Source organism: Oncorhynchus gorbuscha, linkage group LG05 (genome assembly GCF_021184085.1).
Source record: "Oncorhynchus gorbuscha isolate QuinsamMale2020 ecotype Even-year linkage group LG05, OgorEven_v1.0, whole genome shotgun sequence".
Classification (NCBI taxonomy): Eukaryota; Metazoa; Chordata; class Actinopteri; order Salmoniformes; family Salmonidae; genus Oncorhynchus; species Oncorhynchus gorbuscha.
The window spans coordinates 86,274,367-86,286,866 of NC_060177.1; the positions used below are offsets into that span (position 1 = coordinate 86,274,367).

A 12,500-nucleotide genomic window follows, 5' to 3' on the forward strand; every position below is an offset into this window, starting at 1 on the left:
TTCTCCCTCTCCCCTCTCCTTCTTCTCCTCCTCCTCTCCTTCTCCCTCTCTCCTTCTCCTCCTCTCCCCCTCTCCTTCTCCTCCTCTCTCCTTCTCCCTCTCCCCCTCTCCTTATTCTCCTCCTCTCTCCTTCTCCCTCTCCCCCTCTCCTTATTCTCCTCCTCTCTCCTTCTCCCTCTCCCCCTCTCCTTCTTCTCCTCCTCTCTCCTTCTCCCTCTCTCCTTCTCCCTCTCTCCTTCTCCTCCTCTCCCCCTCTCCCCTCAACCTATCCATGTTCTCTTCTCATCCATCCTGCTATTATCTCTCTTTTTCCCTCTATCCTCTCTCTCCCCCCTACCTTTCTTGCCCCCACTCTCTTTATATCTCTCTCCTCTTCCTCTATCTCCCTGGTTTCTATTGCTCAATCTGTCTTCCCCCCCCCCTCTCTCCCTTCATCCCTCCTCCTCTCTCCTTCCCACCCCTCTCCTCTGACCCCCCCTCCTCTCCCTACAGCTACTATTGAGTTGAACTCGGTCAACGATGCGTGGTACGGCAGTGTCAAGGACTCTATCAGAGAGCAGCAGACTCAGGCTGTCTGGGTGTCTGAGGGGAAGGTAAACACACTCACCATGGACCCATAACTACATACTATACCAGGGGTGTGAAATTACAGTCCTCCAGGGCCTGATTGGTGTTACAGTGTTGCCCCAGCTAACACACCTGACTCCAATAATCATAATCATGATCTTCAGTTTAGAATCACATTTGATTAATCGGCTGTGTTTTCTAGGGATGGAGAAAAAGTGTGACGCCAATCAGGCCCCAGAGGACTGGAATTGTCCACCCCTGTACTAGACTGTACTACACTATACTGCACTATACTGTACTAGACTGTACTATACTATACTGCACTATACTGAACTATACTGAACTATACTATACTGTACTATATGGAACTATACTGTACTATACTATACTGAGCTATACTGTACTGTACTATACTGAACTATACTATACTGCACTAAACTGAGCTATAATGTACTATACTGAACTATACTGTAGTGTACTATACTGAACTATACTATACTGAACTATACTATACTACGCTAAACTGAACTATACTGTACTATACTGAACTATACTGTACTGTCCTATAACGAACTATACTACACTGCACCAAACTGAACTATACTGTACTATACTGAACTATACTATACTATAGTGAACTATACTGAACTATACTGTACTATACTATACTGAACTATACTGTAATGTACTATACTGAACTATACTATACTGAACTATACTGTACTATACTGAACTGTACTATACTGTACTATAGTGAACTATACTATACTGAACTATACTGAACTATACTATACTATATTGAGCTGTACTATACTGAACTATACTATACTGCACTAAACCATACTGCAGTGGTTCCCAACGGGCGTGTCCTCTGGAATGGTCATGGTATTTTGACAGGGAGCACCTGTGGCAGTCAGATAACACATTGAATGTCACATGGTTCCATCTGTGTGGGATTTCTCAAGTCCAGTGTTCTCAGGCTGTTGTTACATAAGTATCATTTGAGGGGCGCGCATCACGAGCAAAGTGTCATTGTGTCATTTTACTTCGTCTGTGAAAATCATTAGCACAGGCAAGTCTGATTTAGGTTTATCCAGATTCATGTATTTCTTAATATTTGACTCTGGGGATTAGCTATACCACAACCTCTGGTACAGTTTGACTCTGGGGATTAGCTATACCACAACCTCTGGTACAGTTTGACTCTGGGGATTAGCTATACCACAACCTCTGGTACAGTTTGACTCTGGGAATTAGCTATACCACAACCTCTGGTACAGTTTGACTCTGGGGATTAGCTATACCACAACCTCTGGTACAGTATGACTCTGGGGATTAGCTATACCACAACCTCTGATACAGTATGAATCTGGGGATTAGCTATACCACAACCTCTGATACAGTATGACTCTGGGGATTAGCTATACCACAACCTCTGGTACAGTATGACTCTGGGGATTAACTATACCACAACCTCTGATACAGTATGACTCTGGGGATTAGCTATACCACAACCTCTGGTACAGTATGACTCTGGGGATTAGCTATACCACAACCTCTGGTACAGTAGGACTCTGGGGATTAGCTATACCACAACCTCTGATACAGTAGGACTCTGGGGATTAGCTATACCACAACCTCTGATACAGTATGACTCTGGGGATTAGCTATACCACAACCACTGATACAGTAGGACTCTGGGGATTAGCTATACCACAACCTCTGGTACAGTTTACTATACTCTACACACTGTAGTCTACTATACTATACTAAACTATACACTATAGTCTACTATAAATGCTAAACTATACACTATACTATACTAAACTATAGCCATAGTTTACTATACTAAACTATACACTCTAGTCTACTATACTATACTATACTATACACTCTGGTCTACTATACTATATTATATACTATACTAAACCATACACTATAGTTTACTATACAAAACTATACACTATATTCTACTATACTATGCTAAACTATACACTATAGTCTACTATACTATACTAAACTATACACTATAGTCCACTATAAAATGCTAAACTATACACTATAGTCTACTATACTATACTATACACTCTGATCTACTATACTATATGATATACTATACTAAACTATACACTATAGTGTACTATACTCTGCTGAACTATACTATGTAGTCTACTATACTCTACTGAACTATACTCTGTAGTCTACTATACTCTACTGAACTATACACTATAGTCTACTATACTCTACTGGACTATACACTACTGAAATATACTCTGTAGTCTACTATACTCTACTGAACTATACACTACTGAACTATACACTATAGTCTACTATACTCTACTGGACTATACACTACTGAAATATACTCTGTAGTCTACTATACTCTACTGAACTATACACTACTGAACTATACACTATAGTCTACTATACTCTACTGAACTATACACTACTGAACTATACACTATAGTCTACTATACTCTACTGAACTATACACTGTAGTCTACTATACTCTACTGAACTATACACTATAGTCTACTATACTCTACCGAACTATACTCTGTAGTCTACTATACTCTACTGAACTATACACTATAGTCTACTATACTCTACTGAACTATACACTATAGTCTACTATACTCTACTGAACTATACACTATAGTCTACTATACTCTACTGAACTATACACTACTGAACTATACACTATAGTCTACTATACTCTACTGAACTATACACTACTGAACTATACACTATAGTCTACTATACTCTACTGAACTATACACTATAGTCTACTATACTCTACTGAACTATACACTACAGTCTACTATACTCTACTGAACTATACACTACTGAACTATACACTATAGTCTACTATACTCTACTGAACTATACACTACTGAACTATACACTATAGTCTACTATACTCTACTGAACTATACGCTGTAGTCTACTATACTCTACTGAACTATACTATGTAGTCTACTATACTCTACTGAACTATACACTACTGAACTATACACTATAGTCTACTATACTCTACTGAACTATACGCTGTAGTCTACTATACTCTACTGCACTATTCTCTGTAGTCTACTATACTCTACTGAACTATACTCTGTAGTCTACTATACTCTACTGAACTATACGCTGTAGTCTACTATACTCTACTGAACTATACACTACTGAACTATACACTATAGTCTACTATACTCTACTGAACTATATGCTGTAGTCTACTATACTCTACTGAACTATACTCTGTAGCCTACTATACTCTACTGAACTATACACTGTAGTCTACTATACTCTACTGAACTATACACTGTAGTCTACTATACTCTACTGAACTATACACTATAGTCTACTATACTCTACTGAACTATACACTATAGTCTACTATACTCTACTGAACTATACACTACTGAACTATACACTATAGTCTACTATACTCTACTGAACTATACACTACTGAACTATACACTATAGTCTACTATACTCTACTGAACTATACACTGTAGTCTACTATACTCTACTGAACTATACACTGTAGTCTACTATACTCTACTGAACTATACACTATAGTCTACTATACTCTACCGAACTATACTCTGTAGTCTACTATACTCTACTGAACTATACACTATAGTCTACTATACTCTACTGAACTATACACTATAGTCTACTATACTCTACTGAACTATACACTATAGTCTACTATACTCTACTGAACTATACACTGTAGTCTACTATACTCTACTGAACTATACACTACTGAACTATACACTACAGTCTACTATACTCTACTGAACTATACACTATAGTTTACTATACTCTACTGAACTATACACTACTGAACTATACACTATAGTCTACTATACTCTACTGAACTATACACTACTGAACTATACACTATAGTCTACTATACTCTACTGAACTATACTCTGTAGTCTACTATACTCTACTGAACTATACGCTGTAGTCTACTATACTCTACTGAACTATACTCTGTAGTCTACTATACTCTACTGAACTATACACTATAGTTTACTATACTCTACTGAACTATACACTACTGAACTATACACTATAGTCTACTATACTCTACTGAACTATACACTACTGAACTATACACTATAGTCTACTATACTCTACTGAACTATACTCTGTAGTCTACTATACTCTACTGAACTATACGCTGTAGTCTACTATACTCTACTGAACTATACTCTGTAGTCTACTATACTCTGTAGTCTACTATACACTATAGTCTACTATACACTATAGTCTACTATACTCTACTGAACTATACACTACTGAACTATACACTACAGTCTACTATACTCTACTGAACTATACACTGTAGTCTACTATACTCTACTGAACTATACACTACTGAACTATACACTACAGTCTACTATACTCTACTGAACTATACGCTGTAGTCTACTATACTCCACTGAACTATACGCTGTAGTCTACTATACTATACTGAACTATATGCTGTAGTCTACTATACTCTACTGAACTATATGCTGTAGTCTACTATACTCTACTGAACTATATGCTGTAGTCTACTATACTCTACTGAACTATATGCTGTAGTCTACTATACTCTACTGAACTATATGCTGTAGTCTACTATACTCTACTGAACTATACTCTGTAGTCGACTATACTCTGTAGTCTACTATACTCTACTGAACTATACTCTGTAGTCTACTATACTCTGTAGTCTACTAGACTCTACTGAACTATACTCTGTAGTCTACTATACTATGTAGCCTACTATACTCTACTGAACTATACACTGTAGTCTACTAGACTCTACTGAACTATACGCTGTAGTCTACTATACTCTACTGAACTATACTCTGTAGTCTACTATACTCTGTAGCCTACTATACTCTACTGAACTATACACTGTAGTCTACTATACAGTACTGAACTATACACTACAGTCTACTATACTCTACCGAACTATACACTATAGTCTACTATACTCTACTGAACTATACACTATAGTCTACTATACTCTACTGAACTATACTATAGTCTACTATACTCTACTGAACTATACACTATAGTCTACTATACTCTACTGAACTATACGCTGTAGTCTACTATACTCGACTGAACTATACTCTGTAGTCTACTATACTCTACTGAACTATACACTACTGAACTATACACTATAGTCTACTATAATCTACTGAAGTATACTCTGTAGTCTACTAGACTCTACTGAACTATAGACTATAGTCTACTATACTCTACTGAACTATACTCTGTAGTCTACTATACTCTACTGAACTATACACTACTGAACTATACTCTGTAGTCTACTAGACTCTACTGAACTATAGACTATAGTCTACTATAATCTACTGAAGTATACTCTGTAGTCTACTAGACTCTACTGAACTATAGACTATAGTCTACTATACTCTACTGAACTATACACTGTAGTCTACTATACTCTGTAGTCTACTATACACTATAGTCTACTAGACTCTACTGAACTATAGACTATAGTCTACTATAGTCTACTGAACTATACGCTGTAGTCTACTATACTCTACTGAACTATACTCTGTAGTCTACTATACTCTACTGAACTATACACTATAGTCTACTATACTCTACTGAACTATACACTATAGTCTACTATACTCTACTGAACTATACACTATAGTCTACTATACTCTACTGAACTATACACTGTAGTCTACTATACTCTACTGAACTATACACTACTGAACTATACACTACAGTCTACTATACTCTACTGAACTATACACTATAGTTTACTATACTCTACTGAACTATACACTACTGAACTATACACTATAGTCTACTATACTCTACTGAACTATACACTACTGAACTATACACTATAGTCTACTATACTCTACTGAACTATACTCTGTAGTCTACTATACTCTACTGAACTATACGCTGTAGTCTACTATACTCTACTGAACTATACTCTGTAGTCTACTATACTCTACTGAACTATACACTATAGTTTACTATACTCTACTGAACTATACACTACTGAACTATACACTATAGTCTACTATACTCTACTGAACTATACACTACTGAACTATACACTATAGTCTACTATACTCTACTGAACTATACTCTGTAGTCTACTATACTCTACTGAACTATACGCTGTAGTCTACTATACTCTACTGAACTATACTCTGTAGTCTACTATACTCTGTAGTCTACTATACACTATAGTCTACTATACACTATAGTCTACTATACTCTACTGAACTATACACTACTGAACTATACACTACAGTCTACTATACTCTACTGAACTATACACTGTAGTCTACTATACTCTACTGAACTATACACTACTGAACTATACACTACAGTCTACTATACTCTACTGAACTATACGCTGTAGTCTACTATACTCCACTGAACTATACGCTGTAGTCTACTATACTATACTGAACTATATGCTGTAGTCTACTATACTCTACTGAACTATATGCTGTAGTCTACTATACTCTACTGAACTATATGCTGTAGTCTACTATACTCTACTGAACTATATGCTGTAGTCTACTATACTCTACTGAACTATATGCTGTAGTCTACTATACTCTACTGAACTATACTCTGTAGTCGACTATACTCTGTAGTCTACTATACTCTACTGAACTATACTCTGTAGTCTACTATACTCTGTAGTCTACTAGACTCTACTGAACTATACTCTGTAGTCTACTATACTATGTAGCCTACTATACTCTACTGAACTATACACTGTAGTCTACTAGACTCTACTGAACTATACGCTGTAGTCTACTATACTCTACTGAACTATACTCTGTAGTCTACTATACTCTGTAGCCTACTATACTCTACTGAACTATACACTGTAGTCTACTATACAGTACTGAACTATACACTACAGTCTACTATACTCTACCGAACTATACACTATAGTCTACTATACTCTACTGAACTATACACTATAGTCTACTATACTCTACTGAACTATACACTATAGTCTACTATACTCTACTGAACTATACACTATAGTCTACTATACTCTACTGAACTATACGCTGTAGTCTACTATACTCGACTGAACTATACTCTGTAGTCTACTATACTCTACTGAACTATACACTACTGAACTATACACTATAGTCTACTATAATCTACTGAAGTATACTCTGTAGTCTACTAGACTCTACTGAACTATAGACTATAGTCTACTATACTCTACTGAACTATACTCTGTAGTCTACTATACTCTACTGAACTATACACTACTGAACTATACTCTGTAGTCTACTAGACTCTACTGAACTATAGACTATAGTCTACTATAATCTACTGAAGTATACTCTGTAGTCTACTAGACTCTACTGAACTATAGACTATAGTCTACTATACTCTACTGAACTATACACTGTAGTCTACTATACTCTGTAGTCTACTATACACTATAGTCTACTAGACTCTACTGAACTATAGACTATAGTCTACTATAGTCTACTGAACTATACGCTGTAGTCTACTATACTCTACTGAACTATACTCTGTAGTCTACTATACTCTACTGAACTATACACTACTGAACTATACACTATAGTCTACTATACTCTACTGAACTATACGCTGTAGTCTACTATACTCTACTGCACTATACTCTGTAGTCTACTATACTCTACTGAACTATGCACTGTAGTCTACTATACTCTGTAGTCTACTATACTCTACTGAACTATATGCTGTAGTCTACTATACTCTACTGAACTATACGCTGTAGTCTACTATACTCTACTGAACTATACACTGTAGTCTACTATACTATGTAGTCTACTATACTCTACTGAACTATATGCTGTAGTCTACTATACTCTACTGAACTATACGCTGTAGTCTACTATACTCTACTGAACTATACACTGTAGTCTACTATACTCTGTAGTCTACTATACTCTACTCCTTTCCTCTTCTATACATCACGTGTACTATTTTGATCCTCTATTCTAATCCCCGTCATCCACACGATCAATCATGTTCAGTAGAATAGTCTTACTGTATACTTCAATGCTCTACGATTTCTGTGAACATTTGTGTACTTGTCCATCTTAACCCTTTCATTTGATACTACTACTATACCTCAGCCTTTTCTATCCCCCGTCAGATAGTGATAACTTCCTTTTATATCCCTTTAATATAGTGATAACTTCCTTTTCTATCCCCTGTCAGATAGTGATAACTTCCTGTTCTATCCCCTGTCAGATAGTGATAACTTCCTTTTCTATCCCCTGTCAGATAGTGAAAACTTCCTGTTCTATCCCCTGTCAGATAGTGATAATTTCCTTTTCTATCCCCTGTCAGATAGTGATAACTTCCTGTTCTATCCCCTGTCAGATAGTGATAACTTCCTTTTCTATCCCCTTTAACATAGTGATAACTTCCTTTTCTATCCCCTTTAACATAGTGATAACTTCCTTTTCTATCCCCTTTAACATAGTGATAACTTCCTTTTCTATCCCCTGTCAGATAGTCATAAGTTGTTCCCTCTATATTTCCTGTGTTGTCCTGTGTTGTGAGCACTCTCTGTGAATCCTTCTGGTGCTCTACAGCTCGGTTCTTCTTTCTTTCTTTCTTTGTGTTTTCTTTTTGTTTCTGCTTCCTGTCTGTACACCAAGATCCATCATGTGTCTCTTTTAGCTGGACGGCACGGGGACGGACCTTGATCTCCATGACGACCGCATGTCCTACCTGTCAGCCATGTCGGCCGACTACCTGAGCATGGACAGCCGACTTGCCAGCGACTACGATGACACGGCGGACGAGGGCGGGGCTTATACGGATAACGAGCTGGACAATGAACCGGCCGATCAACTGCCGGTGTCGGCTATCAGCCGCTCCTCTGAGCCCGTACTGGCAGAGGAGGTTAGTGACACACACACACACACACACACACACACACACACACACACACACACACACACACACACACACACACACACACACACACACACACACACACACACACACACACACACACACACACACACACACACACACACACACACACACACACACACACACACACTCAGATGCAAACCACTTCAGAGAAGACTGTGATGTCCTAACCTCACAGCCGCTAGTCTATGGAGAGCTGTAAGAATCTCTCCTGTCCTCTACAGGTGAAAAACGTCATTACACCTATGAAATCTGTCTCGAGTCCAGTCTATGCCTTCGTGACCAGAATCAATACCATCTGGTTAGCATTTATTTGGGTTGTTTCAGGAACCCAATGTGTCCAATTTAATTTAGTAAAACATTTGTTTATTAAATAGAGGCTAGTCAGCATTATGATAATAGTGGACCCAAAGGCCTGTGGCCAGTTTCTCTCTAGTACAGTACTTTAGTAGTTAGAAACAAACTGGAAACACTGGCAGAATTTACATTTCACAAGGATTATTAACGGTATGATTTTGTTTGGCTGTGCAAGTATCTTCAATTATTTGTGTGTGTGTGTGTGTGTGTGTGTGTGTGTGTGTGTGTGTGTGTGTGTGTGTGTGTGTGTGTGTGTGTGTGTGTGTGTGTGTGTGTGTGTGTGTGTGTGTGTGTGTGTGTGTGTGTGTGTGTGTGTGTGTGTGTGGTCAGATACTGCGCAGGTGCAGTCCAGATATCCGTGGTGGCATCAGGAGGGTGGGCAGCAGGGAGGTGCTCAGCAGTGCCAGCTCAGCGCACGTGTTTGTACCTGACCCCCCCAAGGTGAGACACACACACAGTAGACACACACACACACACACACGCTTGACTCTGTGCTGAACTCTGGCATAAATTATTTGTGGAACTATCATTACATATTTCATGCCTCTCTCCACTCATGTTCCATGTCATTGGTCAGTCAGGCTAGTCAGGCTAGTCAGGCTAGTCAGGCTAGTCAGGCTAGTCAGGCTAGTCAGGCTAGTCAGGCTAGTCAGGCTAGTTTAGCCCCAGTGCTCTTATATTCTACTTGTTCCATTTTTGGCAATTTACTGACACCCCACTTAGCTCTTGAACTCAACGAGAAGGAGCAGAGTCCCCTTCCCTCTGAAGAATGATCTGATCTGGAGAAATCACGCCCGCCGTGGCTCCAACAGTAGCTTCAACACTGGTACCTAGTGACTCCCAGAACTCCCTGTGGTGATAGAACTGAAAAGGCCTATGACCTCACAGTCCATTGAGCAGATCTTATAGATGACTCTACCTGTGTTCTGAACTCTAGAGCATGTCGTAGAGAAATAGAATGTCCGTGGTTTAGTCGCTGTCCTCTTTGTCAAAATGTGGTATTCACCATTGCTCTGAGACTATACAATGAGGCGTTTTAAATGAACAGTGACGTAGTGAGGGTGGAAGATTAAAGGAAGGAACATTTAAATGTTTCTAGTCTGAAATCTAGTATTCACCTACACAAAGGTTTGAGTTGTGCGTGTGTGACTAACCCTGTCTGCTCCCCATAGAAATAGAATGATTTAATTGAATCAAATCAAAATGATTTGATTCATTCTAATTCTATGCTGGTCCCCCTCCCCTCTCTCCACCTCTCCCTTCCTTTCCCCTCAAGGTGAAGCTGTTGTTCAGGGATGAGGTAGTCCCTCCCAGGGGGGCAGTAGGGGCGTACGATCCCCCCCCCAGCCGCGGCTACGACTCCCACTCCTCCAGCCCTGCCAGCAACGACCCCCCTCCTCTCCCTCGCTCCCTCAACTCCTTCGGCAAGGCCAAGCCCCTGGCACTGCAGCCCCCCGTCACCCTCAAACCCTCCTATAATATCCAGGACACCACCAGCAGCACAGCCCCAGTCACAGTGGCCCCTATGGGCCCGGAGGAACCAGAGGAGAACCCTGAGGACCCCAGCCTCAGGTCATTCCTGGGGAAGGTCAAGGCCTTTGAGAAGATGGACCACTTTGCACGCGCTCAGAGGATGCTGGAGCTGCAGGAGGCACAGAACGCCAGGGTGAGGGAGAGGGGACGGGGTGAGGGGGTTGGTGGGTGGGTGTGTCTGCTAGTCTATGTGTTTCCATCACAGCATCATATTTCATATCGCTTTGTCTCCTCCCACCAGTTGGAGATAGCTCAGAAGCACCCAGATATCTATGCTGTCCCCCTGAAGACCCAGAAACTGGACCACACCCGGCCTCAGCCTATAGGGTAGGAGCACAACATGGGAGTGTTTTTAGCCTGTGAGTGTTGTGATGGGCTACTGCTGTCTACCTGCTGGTGTTACTCTATATTCATCTACATGTGTGGCTTTTTACTGAATTCTATTGTGAGTTTGGAAGTATATACACCTTCAGCTGTATATTAACCTGTCTGTCTGTCTGTCTGTCTCTGTCTCTGTCTGTGGGTTCAGTTCCAGCTCGCATCCTGAGCCCCAGACCCCTCCCTCCAAGCTACCGTACTCTGAAAGTCGTGGGTTCTACCTCAGCGATGAGGATGAAGAGTACCGGCGCCAACTGGCTGAACACACCAAGAGAGGCTACTACCAGGTCAACAACCAGAAATACCAGGACACTGAACTGTAGACTACAACCAGAAATACCAGGACACTGAACTGTAGACTACAACCAGAAATACCAGGACACTGAACAGTAGACTACACCCCTACAACCAGAAATACCAGGACACTGAACTGTAGACTACAACCAGAAATACCAGGACACTGAACTGTAGACTACAACCAGAAATACCAGGACACTGAACAGTAGACTACACCCCTACAACCAGAAATACCAGGACACTGAACTGTAGACTACACCCTTACAACCAGAAATACCAGGACACTGAACTGTAGACTACACCCCTACAAACATAAATTCCAGGACACTGAACTGTAGACTACACCATCAACCAGAAATACCAGGACACTGAACTGTAGACTACACCCCTAAAAC

General features: G+C 39.8%; 1 protein-coding gene across 7 annotated transcripts in view; it reads left to right on the plus strand.

Moving 5' to 3' along the window:
• The window catches only part of LOC124036610 (tight junction protein ZO-2-like), a 268,862-nt gene that overhangs the window by 253,716 nt on the left and 2,646 nt on the right, over positions 1-12,500 (plus strand). For 4 of the 7 annotated variants that reach the window (XM_046351412.1, XM_046351414.1, XM_046351413.1 and 1 more), the window contains exons 18-23: positions 493-593; positions 9,283-9,507; positions 10,228-10,338; positions 11,174-11,563; positions 11,672-11,757; positions 11,960-12,500. The exon at positions 11,960-12,500 is cut by the window's right edge and continues 2,646 nt beyond it. In XM_046351412.1, the coding sequence (XP_046207368.1) occupies positions 493-593; positions 9,283-9,507; positions 10,228-10,338; positions 11,174-11,563; positions 11,672-11,757; positions 11,960-12,131 (1,085 nt within the window). In that variant the 3' untranslated portion in view covers positions 12,132-12,500. Of the gene's footprint in view, positions 1-492; positions 594-9,282; positions 9,508-10,227; positions 10,339-11,173; positions 11,564-11,671; positions 11,790-11,959 lie in introns of all 7 variants that reach the window. The other 3 variants (XR_006838934.1, XM_046351411.1, XM_046351415.1) reach the window with 3 other exon arrangements.